Source organism: Gastrolobium bilobum, unplaced genomic scaffold, assembly GCF_033153095.1.
Source record: "Gastrolobium bilobum isolate Gb01-03AN ecotype WA unplaced genomic scaffold, APGP_CSIRO_Gbil_v1 utg85293, whole genome shotgun sequence".
In the NCBI taxonomy this organism is placed as follows: domain Eukaryota; kingdom Viridiplantae; phylum Streptophyta; class Magnoliopsida; order Fabales; family Fabaceae; genus Gastrolobium; species Gastrolobium bilobum.
The window spans coordinates 1-17,048 of record NW_026898908.1 but is presented as its reverse complement, the minus strand read 5'-3'; the positions used below and the strand labels follow the sequence as shown (position 1 = coordinate 17,048).

The 17,048-nt window shown below is 36.0% G+C and overlaps 2 protein-coding genes across 2 annotated transcripts; one reads left to right on the top strand and one right to left on the bottom strand.

Annotated features, from left to right (window-relative positions):
- Positions 1 to 10,531: 10,531 nt before the first annotated feature.
- On the top strand, positions 10,532 to 11,062 carry LOC133285320 (uncharacterized mitochondrial protein AtMg00810-like). The gene has a single exon (XM_061482535.1). The coding sequence runs from the start codon at positions 10,532 to 10,534 to the stop codon at positions 11,060 to 11,062; it is 531 nt and encodes a 176-aa protein (XP_061338519.1).
- A 2,189-nt stretch (positions 11,063 to 13,251) lies between these two features.
- LOC133285319 (ubiquitin carboxyl-terminal hydrolase 23-like) lies at positions 13,252 to 16,613 on the bottom strand. The gene is made up of 3 exons (XM_061482534.1): positions 16,166 to 16,613; positions 14,255 to 14,348; positions 13,252 to 13,432 (listed from the first exon to the last, which is right to left on the bottom strand). The coding sequence occupies exons 1-3, from the start codon at positions 16,308 to 16,310 to the stop codon at positions 13,252 to 13,254; spliced, it is 420 nt and encodes a 139-aa protein (XP_061338518.1). The 5' UTR covers positions 16,311 to 16,613.
- Between the last annotated feature and the right edge of the window lie 435 nt (positions 16,614 to 17,048).

The window sequence follows — 17,048 nt, the reverse complement described above, 5'->3', positions numbered from 1 at the left end:
TGGACGTCCAAAAATTACATTATATGGTGACGCCCATTCAATGATATAAAAACGTAATTTAATAGTACGAGCCAAAGGCATAATTATAAAAGTTACCCATATTTCAATGGTACCTTTAGGTTGTACACATTTGCCAGAAAAACCAAGAAAATATGTACATCCTGGGATGAAATATTTTTCTGGGATATTCATCGCGCGAAAAACATCCCAAAAGATTATATCAACAGAACTACCACTATCAATCAAAATGCATTTTACTTGGAGATTCTCCATGCAAGTGGAAATTACCAGTGGATCATCATGGCTAGGAATGATGTCGCCATAGTCCCCGTCCTCGAAAATTATAGATTGGCACTTGAAACGGGATGTAGAAGACTGCCCATGATTATTAACTATCTTGACTGCTTTTAAATGTCGTTTTCGCTGCGAGCTGGTGTCTCCTCCTCCAGCTATTCCTTCGGCGATGGTGGCTAATACTCCAGCAGCATTATTGGGCAGTTGTGGGGGTTGTTGTTGCGCTTCCTATTGTACATATTGTCTATCCCGTGTTGATATTCCTACTTGTCTATCGATGCGGTCATACCGCGCATTCCTATCATTGTTATTTCTGGCATAATTGTAGCCTCCTTGTGGATATGTCCTTTGTTTATCCAGGTTCCTATCATTATCTGGACTTCTATCCCGTCTTCTCTGAGCTTTATAATCTTTGCAAGTAGAAATAAACTCTTGAAGTTTGTCGGCTCTGATAAGTATCTCAATGGTGTTTTTCAAATCGAAGCACTCATCTGTGGTGTGATCGGTATCATCAAGAAATTCGTAAAATTTGGTTTCATCGTGCCTTCTGTTCTTCTTCAAAGGTGGAGGCCTGGAAATGCGAACATAACCAGTTTGGAAAACTTCCTTGAGAATTCGTCTTCGTGACATGTTCAAAGGAGTATAATTTTCAAATTTTTCCTATTTTCTTTTTTCGCGAAACCATCTTTGAAAATCTTTCTAGAAGTTTTTTTTCAAAATTATCGATCTCTGGTTTTATTCCGGGGGTATCTCGGGATCATTGATAATCTTCAAAGTTAATGAACTTTACAGATCGCGCTCTGAGTTCTTCTATAGTACGTGGGCGGTGTTTGGCCAACGACATAGAGAAAGGTCCTTCGAGCAGTTCCTCAATGATGAGATGTAAAGAAACTTGAGGATCTAGATCTTTCACCAAGAGCGCTTCATCAAAAAAACTATTGAGGTAATCGCGTAAAGTTTCGCGCGCTCCCTACCTTACTGTTTTCAAGGCATGAGTAGATTTGTATTGCGCTTAGCTAGTAGCAAATCGTATAAGGAATTGGCTAGCGATATCTGCCCAACTATGAATTGAATTAGTTGGTAAAGACGAATACCACCTAAGCGCGATTTTTTTTAAAGTTGTTGGGAATAATCTGCATGCCACTGGGTCAGCGACGTCTTGTGTCATCATGTTAGTTTGGAATTGTTCCAAGTGTTCTTACGGATCCCACTTTCCATTATACTTTTTAGTTGTAATTTTTACATCCCTGGGAATTGGAATATTTATTATATGGGAAATAAAAGGATGCAAGACTCGAGAAACCATTTTAGAGTTTCCCTGAGAATTTTCCAGTATTTCTTTTTCTTCTTCTCCTTTCTTGCTCAGTCCAGAGGGTCTCAGATCTTTTTTCGAGTACTTTTAATGTGGATACTCCCTGTTGTTTAGCACTTTTAAAATGGAATGCCAAAAGCGATGGACCCATGGCATTTTGAACATATTTTTGAACGATGTAATGCGAAATGAGAAATATTTCACAGGTTTAATTTTTTTGATAACTTTTTTTCTATTAATTTAATGTGAGTTACACGCGCATAAACAGTATGCAAGTTTAAGTCGCACATTATCCCATGCGTGACTTGTGCGAAAACTAACACACATATGTCATATGTCGCTCCCTACAAGACGTACATGGGAGGCGTGCGAGACTTGAATGAGCACTGTCGTGATGCATGTCTTACTTTGTGCTGATTTCTCGCATATTTGTTATGTGTTTTTCATCACATTAGATTAATAAATAAATTATCAAAAGAATTAAGCTAGTAAAATGCCTATAATTTCACATTAGATTAGTCAAAAGGCAATTTTGGAAATGTAACATTGTAGTGCTTTTTATCTTGGAAATGGCAGTTTGTTAGCATTTTTTAACATTTCAAGCTATATTAATTTTTTAGTACATTTTCTATTTCTCTTTTTCTTAGACAACCTGGAGGTATCCCCACACAACCTCCTCTAGTCATTTTGTCCTCAGAATACGGCCCCTAAGGCTAGTTTCTCATTAAAACAGAGAGTGCATTGAGCCATTATCACCAGAGGAAGGGTGAGACTAATAACCCTTCGAGGAGGAGACAATTTCCCTCTTATCCTATCTAACACATACATTCTTTCTTGAGAGAATTAGTGTTTTACCGGTCAAGTTGATGTAAAGAAATTAATTATATTTTAATTCATAGGAAAAAATTAACCATGCAATAAATATATTTAGTAAAGGATTTAGTCACGATTAGCCATAAGGAAAAGTATTTTCGCCTTTGCTAAAGAAAAACTTTTTTATCACACTCACATAAAAAGAGAATGAGTCATATTATAATGAGAAGAGAGAAAAAATATTAGTGGAATATAATCAGAACCAATTACTTTTATGTGGGAATGAAAGAAAAATTAAAAACAACAAAAGTAGACAGTGTTAAACCCTTAGTTATAAGTGAAAAGTTCAAAATTGTTTAGTCTTTTATTATTTTTCTTTGGGGAAAATATTTCTGCTTTTACAACAGATATTTTTTCTATCATATTAATAAAAAACTAAGTGTGTCCCATTATGAAGAGAAAAGACAGAAGAATTAGAGACTTTTATGTGTGGCAGAAAAAAAAAATTGCAATAGAAAACAGAAATTTTAAACACTTTTTCTTTCTATGTTTAGTTTTTTTTATCACTAACCTCTTTTGTAGTTTTTTTTATCTAAACTCATCTCTAACATTATTAAAAATTGGGGGAAATACTTTTGTTGTTGTTGCAGAAGTATTTTCCCTTGCAACTGACTCAAAAAGTTATTTTTTTAAATGATGGACCGGTAGTGATTTTATGTCTGCGGGAAATAAAAAAAGTGTCTTGTTACATGAGAAGATACAAACCCTTAAAAATTATATTATTCTTCCCATTTTGCCTCAATGAACAATTAAAATATCATAGGGAAGATAATTGATTAAAAAAAATACAAAGGATAAGTGAGAAAAGAAAGTAAATCAATAGGATTTTTTTAACTTTTCTATAATTCATTCTAAATGATCTTGTATTGGTAAATAGTAATTTGGTTAGCAGAAGCTAGTAATGAATTGTAAATAATGACTAACAAATTATTACATTGGGTTTTAGTTGTTGAATTTTTTTTCTTACATTGATTATTAGTTTTGAACTTTTATAACGAGTGTCACTCTATTCTCTTGTGTTCTCGTTCCGGTGACTAAATTCATGATTTTGATTGTTAATGAGAATATTGAAATTCACAAATAATTTTTTTTATAAAGCTTACAAAGGCCCACAAAAGGGCTCACAGCTAGGGGTGAAACTGGGTCGGGCCGGCCTACAGGGGCCTACGGCTCGGCCTACATCAGGCTAGACCTGACCTAGTATATTTTGTATAATAGGCTGGGCTCGGGCCTTAAAAAAGCATGTTTAATAAAAAGGTCGTAGGCTCACTTTCAAAAGACCGGACCTATAAGCCTACAGGCTGGCCTATGTTGTATTATTTATTTTAAATAAAATAAAATAGAGTAAGTATGCCTTGAAGAAAAAAAAATATAAATTTAATCAATTGTAATTATGTATAACTTAATCATATTCGATTATATTTTAATAGAAATCTTACTTTATTTCTTATATAGGAGGAACCAACATCTCAACATGTTAGATTGTGTATATGAATATATTAAAAGATTTTTGGCAGAGGTTATACTTACTACAAGCATCATGATGTGTTTGTTGGATTCATGTAGTTATTTTAATTTACATAGTATGGATTTGTTTGTTGGATCTGATGAAATATATGCTATTTAATTTGAGCATTTTGCTTTTGAAAATGACTTAAATGCATATTGTATTAGTTTTGTTATGATTCATGATTCTGTTTGGACGTTGAAATTATGATTTTTGGTGTAGCAACAGAATTTGAGTACTTTGTAAAGTTGATTCATGGTTCTGCTTGGAAGTCAAAAATTAACAGGCTAACGGGCCAAGCCAGGCCATTTTTTTCATAAACGGGCCAAACCCGGCTAACAGTTAGACTCATTCTAGGCTTGGGCCGGGCCAAATTGAACTTTTTTGACGTAGGCTTGGGCTTTTCGGGGCAAAGCTCGGCTCAACCCAGCTCACTTTCACCCCAACTCACAGCTAAGAGAGAATTAAGAAAAGATTTTTTAATTATATTAATCCTATTACAGTAGCAATGGATCATGAACTGGACTCCAACTTGCCTAAGGTTGGGTTTGGTAGAGGAGATTTTTTTTACCGGAAACAAATAATTTCTGGGAATATGAATGGAATTTTTTTTTTTAAGTAAGTTACTAAAAAGTGTTTGGTAAGCCAAATTTTTTTCGGGAATGTTGAGTTAATTTTACTGATGTTATGTGTTAATTTTCTATCCACATGGGAAAATAATAATTCCACCCCTTCAATGGTAATCTTCCCCAACTATTTTACATAGAAAAACAAATGATAGGAAAAAAATTTCCCGGCCATATTTTTACACCATCTCCTACCAAACATAGGCAAATAATTTTCCCCATCCCATTTTCTTAAGAAATTTTTTTTTCACCTCCTACCAAACACCCCCTAAGAGATCCAACATTTCATTACTGTCAAGTAACTCATCTATAAATAAATGGTTAAGCCAAAAAGGTATATACATTCTAAATCCTCTCTTTTAGTTGTCACTGTACACACATCACACCATTTGGCTATGTCATTATTACAATAGTGCATAGTGATCCCTGATCTATAAAGTATCTTTCTCATAGATACTTGAGAGATGACACCCAGATCCAATATTAATATATTAGTCATTGACTGGACATCTCTGTCTTCATGACACAACAAAATCATTATCAATTTTTTCTTTTAAAAAAAGCCAAGTGTCATGCTCTGGGGGAACCAAGAGGGATTTTTTTAATGTGATCCAGGAGCACAATATTATTTGATGGTCCTTTACCAAAAAAGAAAATTTTCTTTTCATTTATACCCTTTTTCTTCCCTCTAAATCCTCTCCCAATCCTTTTTTTTTTCCTACTTTTGAAAAAGGAGCATAAGCTCCCTGCCTATAATAAACGAGCTCAACCAAGAGGGGGTTAGCATGAAGACCTTTTTCTGTGCTAGGGTGTACGGTACATCCCTCCACAAAAAAAAAAAGATAATAAAAAAAATTTGAATTGAAATAGAATAAAACTTTCTTTATAAAAAAAGTAGACGCGCCTGGTTGGGTGCTACGGAAGTAACAATTTTTTTTTTATCTGTTAGTGTGGGATCCCGCTCCTCCGTCTTTCGCAATTGTGTCTTTCACATCTAATTTTGGTGGGAAGTAAATTTTAAATTATATGTGATTTCGCCAACCTTCAGAAAATTATTTTTCTTTTAACTGTAGATTTAAAAAAAAAATTTAATTTCGCCTTCTTCACAAAAATTAAAGAGTCTGCACTACCAAAGTTGTCTTGCCTACGTTGAATCCGAATTCAGCATTCAAAATCCAAGTAAGTAATTTTCACCATTGAAAATACAAAATCCGAAAATTAGATTCCAATTTTGGTTATAGAGGCTACAAAATGCTCGAATTTTTTAAACTAACTTTAGAAAATAAAAAATAGAACCACCAAATACATGGATTAATTGGTAAGTGATTGTTTTATCTTAACACGCAATTTTGAGAATTGTGTTTAAACTTAGTAGGGAGAACTTCATCGCCTATGCAGTCCTACCTGACTCAAATAGAACTAATTGAAGAATCGATAAACCAATGAATAATATATGGAAAATTGTTTTCTCCAACTGTAGCAGATAACTATCTCATATCACAGAGACATAAAAAGAAATGGCTACAATATTCTTTCTTTTTTATTTTGTTTTAACTTATGGGCTCCACATTTCTTGTTAGTATAGAAAAAAGAACTTCTCTCATGTTAAATGAGAGAAGTATTATCCTATATATATATATATATATATATATATATATATATATATATGGGGTTTATTAATCTCATGTTACATGAGAGTACTATCTCATGTGAGTGATACAAATATGTAGGGTCCACAATTTAAAAAAAAAGAAAAGATTGGCACAAAATTCTATGGGTGTATGACATGAGATAGATATCTTATGTAGCATGAGACTATCATTTCCCTATATATATATATATATATATATATATATATATATATATAACAGAAAACATATATTAGAGTCAGATAACATTGCACAGAAACTCAAATATTTAATTACTTATTTAGTTATCCATCGTAGGAAAAAATTCCTTCACAACCTGCTTGTTGCTTCCAGGCCAAATTGGCTGCTTTCACCGACGCTTTTGATGGTAATCCAAAGATTTTGTTTATTATTTTTATTTTTTTTTTAAAAAATTCATCAGACGTACTTATCTTTTTTTTTTTCCGAGATCTGTATAAAAAAAAAGTATAACTTGTGGTGTGCTGATTCAGCATTTTGGGCGTCCTCTTTACAAACAATAGCAAGTAATTCAGTGATACTATTACGATAGGTTTCCCTTGTTAGTTTGTTACTTGGTTTGTTAGTTTGTTAATAGGTTTGTTCTATGTTTGTAATTTAGTTTTAGGTTGTTGATAGGTTTGTTCTATGTTTGTAATTTAGTTGCAACTCTTCCTTTATCTTAGGAATAGATTCCTACGTATGTGTATTATAGTTAGTTGCTGATAGATGTATTTAAATGACCAATACATGAATAGAAAGCTAAGTTGTTCACTCACAACTTCCTTTATGGTATCAAGAGCTAGACGATTCTAAAGTCAGTTTTTTTTTTTCCCACTATGGCTGCCTCCACTCTTAAAATCACAGACCCAAAATCACCATTTTACCTTCATCCCTCTGATCACCCTGGGGTTATTCTCACTACTGTCCTTCTACGTGGCCAATCCAATTATGAAAACTGGTCCAAACTCATGAGCAACGCCTTGAAAGCCAAAAATAAGCTTGGCTTTGTTGATAACAGTGTTACGCAACCCTCTGATGCTTCCTCTGATGAAGCTCATGCTTGGTCCCTGTGCAACTCCATGATTAATAGTTGGATTCACAATACCATCGATCCTCAGATGCAGCCATTCATCAAATGTTTCGACACTGCGAAGAATCTATGGGATGATCTAAAGGAACGTTTTGCTGTTGCAAACATTCCTCGTATTTTTTTTCTCAAATCTGCTCTCGCCACTATGAAGCAAAATGGCGTCCATGTTACTGACTATTACACTAAACTTCGTTCAATTTGGGATGAACTGGAATCAAGCCGCAAGCTTACTGCATGTGCATCTGGTGATACGTGTGCCTTTACCAAATCTGTCACTGCTGAACTCGAACATGATCGAGTTTATCAATTCCTTATCGGACTTGATCATCATATATATGGTACTCTCATTACTCAAATTCTCAACAGCAATCCTCTCCCCACTATCAATCGTGTTTTTGCTATGGTAATTCAAGAAGAATCCCATAAGGCTATGGTTCGGACTGCTGAAATTCCATCTGATGCTCTCGGCTGTGCTCTTCACACTGCACCACTGGATCCTTCCAAGGCCCGCATCATATGTTCCCACTGTGGACGTCCCAATCATGACGCTTCCCGGTGTTACAAACTTCATGGTTACCCTGATCGCATGACTGCTGGAAGAGGACGTGGTCGCGGCCGCTCCAACCCAGGACGTTCTGCCCATGCTTCTGCTCATGCCACTTACTCGGATGCATTACCTCTTCCTACTGGTGTCCCAAAACCATTGTCTGCTACTGATCTTACTCCTGATATGGTTCAACAATTAATGTCTCTTGCTGTCTCATCTAAAGCAACAACTGACAAATTATCGGGTATTGTTTCCTTCCCACATCCTTGGCTTCTGGACAGTGGGGCTTCACAACATATGACTGGCACACTCTCCTTCCTCACTAATATCCGAGTTATTCCTCCGTGCTCAGTCGGTTTACCCAATGGAACCCGTACCGCTGCGGTCCAATGTGGGGATGTGCAACTCACATCTACGTTGCTTCTTACCAACGTTCTTTATGTGCCATCCCTTACATGCAATTTAATTTCTATCTCTCAGTTAATACACTGCAGCAATTGCATCGCTTTATTCACTGATTCCAATTGTTTTCTACAGGACCTACAGACGAGGAGGACGATTGGCAAGGGTGTTGAACATGAAGGGGTGTATGTGTTTCATCAAGCGTTTTCTGCAAATAAGGTCTCTGGTGGAACTTCATCTACTCTGTGGCATCGACGCTTGGGACATCCTTCACAGCATTATCTTTATTTGCTTCCTTTTGTTTCTGGTTCCAATAAAATGGCTCCATGTGATGTGTGTTGTAGAGCCAAACAAACTCGTACTCCGTTTAATATCAATAAAAAGCATAGTCTTCAACCTTTTGATTTAATTCATTGTGATTTATGGGGACCATATCGCACTGTTTCATCTTCAGGTGCACGTTATTTTCTTATGATTGTGGATGATTGTAGCCGTTTTGTATGGATTTATCTCCTTCGTGACAAACATGAAGCTTGTTCTACGTTAATTAATTTTATTAAAATGGTGCAAACACAGTACAACTTCACAGTTAAGAATGTTCAATCTAATAATGGCACTGAATTTATCTCTTCTCCTTTGAGTTCCTTTTTCGCAAACCGTGGTATTCTACATCAATTTTCATGCCCATACACGCCCCAACAGAATGGTCGGGTTGAACGACGTCATCGTCATATTCTCAATGTGGCACGAGCTCTACGCTTTGATGGCCATCTTCCTCTTTCTTTTTGGGGAGAATGTATCCTTGCTACTGCCCATCTGATTAATAGGATTCCAACTACCTTACTCAAAGGAAAGTGCCCTTTTGAAGTTCTGCACAACGTACCACCAACCTATGATCATATTCGGTTACTTGGTTGTCTTTGCTATGCTACGGTTTTGCCCAAACCATCTGATAAATTTGCTGCCCGTTCTCGTAAGTGTGTTTTTATTGGCTATCCTTCGAACAAAAAAGGTTGGAGAGTTTTCGATTTGGATACAAAGGAAACATTTATTTCTCGTGATGTACAATTTTTTGAAGATAGTATTCCATTTGCTTCCGCTGATCATGATCCTTCACCGGTCATCACACCAACCATCTCTCCACCTGCATTTTTGTATGACTCATGTACTCATGACACACCACTGCTCGTTGCTTCTTCTGATGATGCTCCTCAACCTGACACGATGCCCACAGACAGGGGGAGTCCTTCGGCTGTCGTTTCTCCACCAGTTTCTTCATCTGAAACTGCAGCTACAGTCCCAGCAACCTCAACGTCTGCACCTCTTCTTCGGACTAGAAGGAATCATCGACCACCTGCCTACCTTCAAGATTATCAATGTCATAACACTACTATACCCCCTTCTACCAACACTCTCTCCAACGTCCCCTCAGGTATTTCCTATCCTATACAAAAGTTTGTTACTAATTCTATATTTTCTTCCCAGCATCAACATTTTTTGGCTGCTGTTAGTAATGCTTCGGAACCACGTTCATTCAAAGAAGCTATGAAGAATACAAATTGGAAACAGGCTATGCAACTTGAAATTCAAGCGCTAGAAGATAATCACACATGGGTTGTCACTTCTCTCCCACCAGGCAAAAAGGCTATCCCTTGCAAATGGGTTTTTCGCATCAAATTTAATTCTGATGGCTCTATTGAGCGATATAAAGCAAGATTGGTCATCGCTGGCAACAATCAAATCGAAGGCGAAGATTACGATGAAACTTTCGCTCCGGTTGCTAAGATGGTCAGCGTCCGTACCTTTCTTTCCGTTGCTGTTGCCAAAGGATGGCATATTTATCAACTAGATGTTCAAAATGCATTCCACCAGGTTTTTCTCAAGGATCTCCAGGAATGGCATGCAAGCTACAAAGGTCTCTCTACGGTCTCAAACAGTCCCCACGCAACTGGTTTGCTAAGCTTCGTGCTTCTCTTCTTAGTTTCGGTTTTCAGCAATCCAAGGCTGATTACACGTTGTTCACTTTTCGTCACAATAATGATTTCGTTGCAATCTTAATTTATGTTGACGATATAATTTTATCTGGCAATAATAGTTTTGTTTGTGATCAAGTTAAGCTGCATCTCCAAACATGGTTCAAAATTAAAGATCTTGGCAAACTCAAATACTTCCTTGGTATCGAATTTGCTCACAGTTCATCCGGTTTGTTCCTTAGCCAACGTAAATTTGCGATGGATATTCTCAATGAATGCGGTTTACTTGGCTGCAAGCCCGCTGCTTTCCCTATAGATCAAAATCATCAATTGGCTCTGGCAAATGGTCCAGCCTTTGAAGATCCTACACGCTATCGACGTATTGTTGGTCGTCTCGTTTATCTCACTATTACTCGACCAGAACTAAGTTATGCAGTTCGTACTCTTTCTCAGTTTCTTCAGCATCCCTTGCAAGAACATTATGATGCAGCTTTGCGTGTGTTACGATATATAAAGGGGAATCCAGGCCAAGGTCTTCTTCTTCGCTCAAACTGTGATCTTCTTCTTCGAGCTTATTGTGATTCTGATTGGGCAAGTTGTCCCATTACGCGTCGTTCCATCACTGGCTACTTTGTTACACTTGGAGACTCACCTATATCATGGAAATCGAAGAAACAACATACCATCTCTCGTTCATCTGCAGAAGCTGAGTATCGTTCTATGGCTGCAGCTACTGCTGAAATTTTATGGCTCAAAGGTTTTCTAAAAGATATTGGTGTTGATCACTGAATGCCTATGGCGTTATACTGTGATAGTAAGTCTGCACTTCATATTGCCTCCAATCCGGTTTTTCATGAGCGTACGAAACATATTGAACTCAATTGTCATTTTGTTCGCGAACATGTCATGAAGAACACCATTTCAACCGAGCATATTTCAACCTCCTCTCAACCTGCTGATATCATGACAAAAGCTCTTGGAAGAAAACAATTTGAATTTTTATTGTCCAAGTTGGGCATCTCCTCCCTCCATGCTCCAACTTGAGGGGGAGTATTACGATAGGTTTCCCTTGTTAGTTTGTTACTTGGTTTGTTAGGTTGTTGATAGGTTTGTTCTATGTTTGTAATTTAGTTGCAACTCTTCCTTTATCTTAGGAATAGATTCCTACGTATGTGTATTATAGTTAGTTGCTGATAGATGTATTTAAATGACCAATACATGAATAGAAAGCTAAGATGTTCACTCACAACTTCCTTTAGATACCAACTTCTGAAAATTGATGTAAAGCCTACAAATAAAACATTGTTTCTCCTAAGTAGAACACCCTGAAACCAACGGACAAACAAACAGAATCAGCTAATAAAGTGTTAACTAATGGCCTCAAAAAGAGAGCTGAAGAACTTAAAGGCAAGTGGGTCGAGCAGCTCGACAGGGTACAAAAGAACTACCTACCCTAACACTCATGAAACCCCTGTAAGAGATTTTAGTTGAAATAAGAGAACCATCCTGGTGCAAAAACCATGCTCCCAAGGAGAAAAATGGAACAAATGATGATAGAAGAGTTCAATCTAATTGATGAATATAGAAAAAAGAATCATTTGAAAGACTTTGCCTCAAACTAGGAGCATCCTCTGCGTACAATAAGAAGGTCATACTTCGAAGCTTTGAAGAGGGAGACTTGGTCCTCCACCACAGATATTGGCAATCAAATTGCTCTGCAAGAGAAGCTTTTCCCAAATTGGGAAGGCCCCTACCGAGTGGTAAGTGGAATCGGTTCAGGAGCCTAAACCTTAGAAACCTTAGATGGAAAGTCAGATATTAAGAACATGGAACTTGGACAAACTGCACAAATACTGCAGTAGATGAAGAGGTTCCATGGTAGAAAAAAATGAAAAATGAGAGAAAGAAAAAAGGAAGAGGAAAACAAAAGAAAAGAAAAAAGAAAGTAGAAAAACAAGCAACAAATTGTATATCGACCCGTACAACTTTATGCATAATATATTTAATATCTTTATCTTCTTGTTAACACTGCGAGCTTTCTTTAGACTGACTTACAATTAGAGATTTATGATTATATACTTATATCTCCATTCCTTCTTGGTATTTCACAATCTTAGTATATCTTTTAGATTACTTGTGTAGTTGTATTTGAATTATTAGTTATTGGTGGCTAGCTGAGCTTGCGGGTAATGCACTTGAATGGGTTGTCGTAGATGTGTTGAAGTAGGCATGTATCGAAACATGTAACAAAAACACAAAATCTCAAAGAAAAATCATTATCTTTTGATTTAAAAAAATAAAGAGCAATCACAAGTCTCCTTATCTTTTGCATATAATAGAAAGATAGGAGAGCGAAGTACTAAAAAGACAAATGCAAAGTTTGGCCTCATTTGCTATAATATCTCCGCAGCTTAGTAGCATTCTATGCTTTGGGAATATCTTTGCCAATTAGATCAAAATACTTACAAATCAGAGTCAGACTTTATGTTAGACACTAGCGTCAAATAATCTCTTCTCTCCTAAAATTTAATTATATAATATTAATTTTTAACATGTTTACCATCTAATTCAAACTCAAACCAAATGCCAAATAAAAATCCAGTACAAGAAACAGACACATTTTGCAACGCAAGTACCAAATGTTTTGAAAAATATAAAATTTATAAACAAAATTTCTGGGCTACTACGAGCAGCAACTAAAACAGAAACACAATGGGTTACATTTTTCACTTCTCGAATGTACAGCTCATTGTTGTCTACAATGAAAATTGTACACCAGTGCATAGAAAACCCATCCCACTGCAGCTCGGCCCCAAAGACAATAAAATAATCGTGCAAACAAAAATTTTGTACTGTTATTTACAAAAAAAAAAAAAAAAAAAAAAAAAAAAAAAAAAAAAAATAATTTGTACTGCTAAAAAAGAACAAGGTAGGTGCTCTCTTCACTACACTTTCAGCGTTTGACAAATCGACAATTGCTACAAAAAGTCCACAGACATCCTAAACGGCGGGTTCCCTGAGCTAGATTGATCCAACTTTACCCTTTTAAACTTGGATTTCTCGGTAGCAATTTCTTGGAAAAGATTCGGTCCACTAAAGCTGTGCTTGGAGCCCCTTATCTTCTTCCTCTTCCTCTTCCCCTTATCATATTCTTCATCCCTGTAAATTTAGAGGTGGAAAGATACAAATTTATAAATATGAAGTTATTCATTAGAATAGTCCAGTCACAGTCAGTGATGAAAAATCCTAAGCCTCCCCCCACCAAAATATCAAACATTGTGATTAACAGCTATAATAATATTTGGTAGATTGCAACTGGATGAAGAAGAGCAGATTTTAACAATGAACCTGGACAAAAACCTTTCCCGCATACACTAAAAAACTCCATTCCATTTTCATGTATAAACACATACCAATAATAGCCTAAAAAGTTTCCTAGGTCAAAAAGCGAATCTACAAGGCAACATATTATGTAAAGGCAATCATAACATCATTGTTTGGACATTAGAGAAGCCTAAAGTTGAATCTTAAGCTGTGATTATTTAACATAGAAATCCAGTACGTAGAAGAAAGTACTTTTTAGGTACAAATAAAGAGATTTATGTTTTTTATATTGTAGGAGATAAAATTATTTCATACACATACATAAAAGTGTTTGGAGCCATGTGAGAAGAAACAAGAGAAAAGAAAATATGGGTCCCACACACTTTTATGAGTGTAGGAGATAAAATTAACTCCTATAACATGAGAAAAACTAATCCCACAAATAAATTGTTGAAAATGATAACTTTTCATAACTCAAAAAAAAAAATACCATATTTCCTCTCCTTAAGAGAGAAAAACTCACTTTGAAACCATGAACTCAAGGAAAAATGTTTCTTCCAAGAGTCGGTCATGACAGAGGAAGGCCCAAACCAATATATTCCAAATTACTATAAATAAAAAAGAAGAGAGAAAGGAACAACATTTGGCTGAGCTCACCATTCATCTCCTACATATCCAATGCTGACAATCTGGTCATTCTTTGACTCCAAGGACTGAGATGAATGTAATTCTATGTCATCCCAACTTGCAACTGCACCCAAATTAATAACAGAAGTGTTATAAGTCAAGCATAAAGGTGCCAAGAGTTTAAAAGTACAGGAAAAAGGAGGGGAAGTGACTCAAGTATTATTTATGGGAATTATTTTTGTTATGTAACATAACATAAAAGCAAACTTCCTACTCTCACAAAAGGAAGAGAGAGGAGAGAGAATAGGAAAAAGAGAAAAACTTAAAGTGGGTCCCATATAAAATTTGTGTGTGTAGGAAGGAAGATGGTTTTATGTTATGTAACATAATAAAAATAATCCCCTAATTTTATTCATTCAAACACTAAAAATATTTGTCTGGTTTACTTGAAGCAGTTCAGTAATTCCTAATACCCTGATAACTATATTTGATTCAGTTAGGAGATCTCTAAAAAGAGCATTTTCATTCCACAATACCTATACAACAAAAATTAGAATTAAGAGCAACCCAGAACCATAGTTACCACCATCAATACCAACACCATTACCAGGTCCATCATGGCCACTACCACTATTGCTGTCACTACTCACTGGCCCCCATCATATAGCCTAGATAGACCCACTTTATAGTTATCAATCTCAAATGGCATCGTAGCAACCCCTAAACCACCATAGAGGGATCACAACTAACAGTATAGCCACTTCGGTGAAGTCCACATTATGTGATTAATTAGAGATAAATACAAAATCATTATGGGATTATGACCATTCTTCAATTCTTGTGAAGATTATATTATTACCCAAAACTCAAAAGATAAGTAAATGGTTTAAATTAAAAAAATTACCAGATTAAGGAGCCAGAAGTTTGTCTACTACTATTCCCTACATTAGATTCTCTCATTACTTACATGCCACCCTTTTCTTGAATTTTCTTCCCACTCCAAATTAATACCACCCTTTTCTGGAATTCTCTTCCACTCATCCAATACCCATTAATTAATACCCCTCCACAATCAGATAAAAAAATCACTCTCCATTAAACTCCCACTAGCGAGGCTGAGGTGAGGGCAATCCTTAACACATCCTTACCCTTGCATAATTGAAAAGAGAATGTTTCCCGAATTTGAACATGTGGCCTTTCAATCACAAACAAACAACTTTACAACTATTTCAGGCTCACCCTCTTTGAATAAATGAAATTGAGCTATGGATAGACTTCTCTAAAGTGAGATTATCTGGAAAGTAAAGGCGTATCTATGCTTCATTATCTTAATCCACTAAAATTCAAGGGTAGATATACCACTACTTGCTCACTTTAGAGAATTCACAGTTTAGGGACCCTTTTCCTTGGGTTATTCCCTCATAAGTCAATATTATCTAAACTTAAAGAGATCCCAAAATAACGTGTTTCATGAAACAAGGATACTGATATTTTTAGGTCAACTATAGCAGAATAATTAGACACTAAAATGAGCAAGCACATTTATGCATTTATTTGATCATATTCCTATGCTCCAGAAGGTCCATTTTTAGTCCTTTTCCTCTTTATCTCCCCCTCTTCTTCTATCCCCTTCTTTTATTACTTATATATATACTACTTTATTTATTTATTTTTATTTTTATCTTTTTTCAACCCTTTCGTATCTTTTATTTGGGTTCATCTACCACCGACCCCAATTAATTTGGGATAAATGTGTTGTTGATGTTGATTTGATCATATTCGAGTATATTATCATAGTACAAATCCAAAGGCAGCACATCCACATATATGCAACTCCACTTTGCACAGAACAAGAGCAGGATTAAACTACATGGATTTGGAACACAAATTTCACATATTATCCCAGACAAAAACTGGGAGAGAAAATCAATAGAAACTTACCAACTGTCTCCTCCAGACCTCGGGTGAGCATACTCATTAAACTATTATGCATTTGATCTCTTTTACCATCTTGCAGACTATCAGCTTGTCTAGCTTCAAATTGGTCTACTACTGAACCACACCCAGATATATTTTCTAATTGCATGGCTGTTGCAAGAATGGCACAGTTTTGATTGATTCTCTTCCTAAATTCTTCAGCAGTATTTTCTACCGGAGATTCATTATTAGATTTAAAATTAGCACCAGCTTTATAACCAGCCTTGGTTTCCCTACTCTCGAAACAACTTGACACACAGGGAAATTCATCAACTTTTTCAGCTGTAGTTGACACACAGGGAAATTCATCAACTTTTTCAGCTGTAGATGGCCCAACATCAGATGAGAAATCATGTTTATCCAACTTTCCTTTAATTGGATTCTTCAAACCGGACGTGCGACGTTTACTTCTTTTGTGATTCCTCTTCTTTCTAGGCTTAAGTATGCCAAGAAAAGGAACGTTGAGCGGGCATGCATGCTTGATACCTGATACTTCAAAAACTTCTTTTTTGATTTTTTCATGCACTTTTGATTAAGACTCTCCATATTCAAAGATCCATTTACTGAGTCATGAAGAACCAGTCCTTGAGAACCAACAGCATTTTCACACACTATACCACCTGCTTTGTCACACACTGAACTAGTTGCAGAGGATCCAACCTAAAAGTTTAAAATTTCGGTCAATACATCAAAACAATAAGTCTCAAAGCAATGGGCAGACAGAGGGGATAGTGTAGAAACCTGATGGTTAACGTTGTTCAGTGGAATAAGTGACGTTATGGAGCTAGTGCCGTTTGACATTGAATCTTGAGGTGCAGCAACAATTTTTTTCTAAAAGAGGATTCAC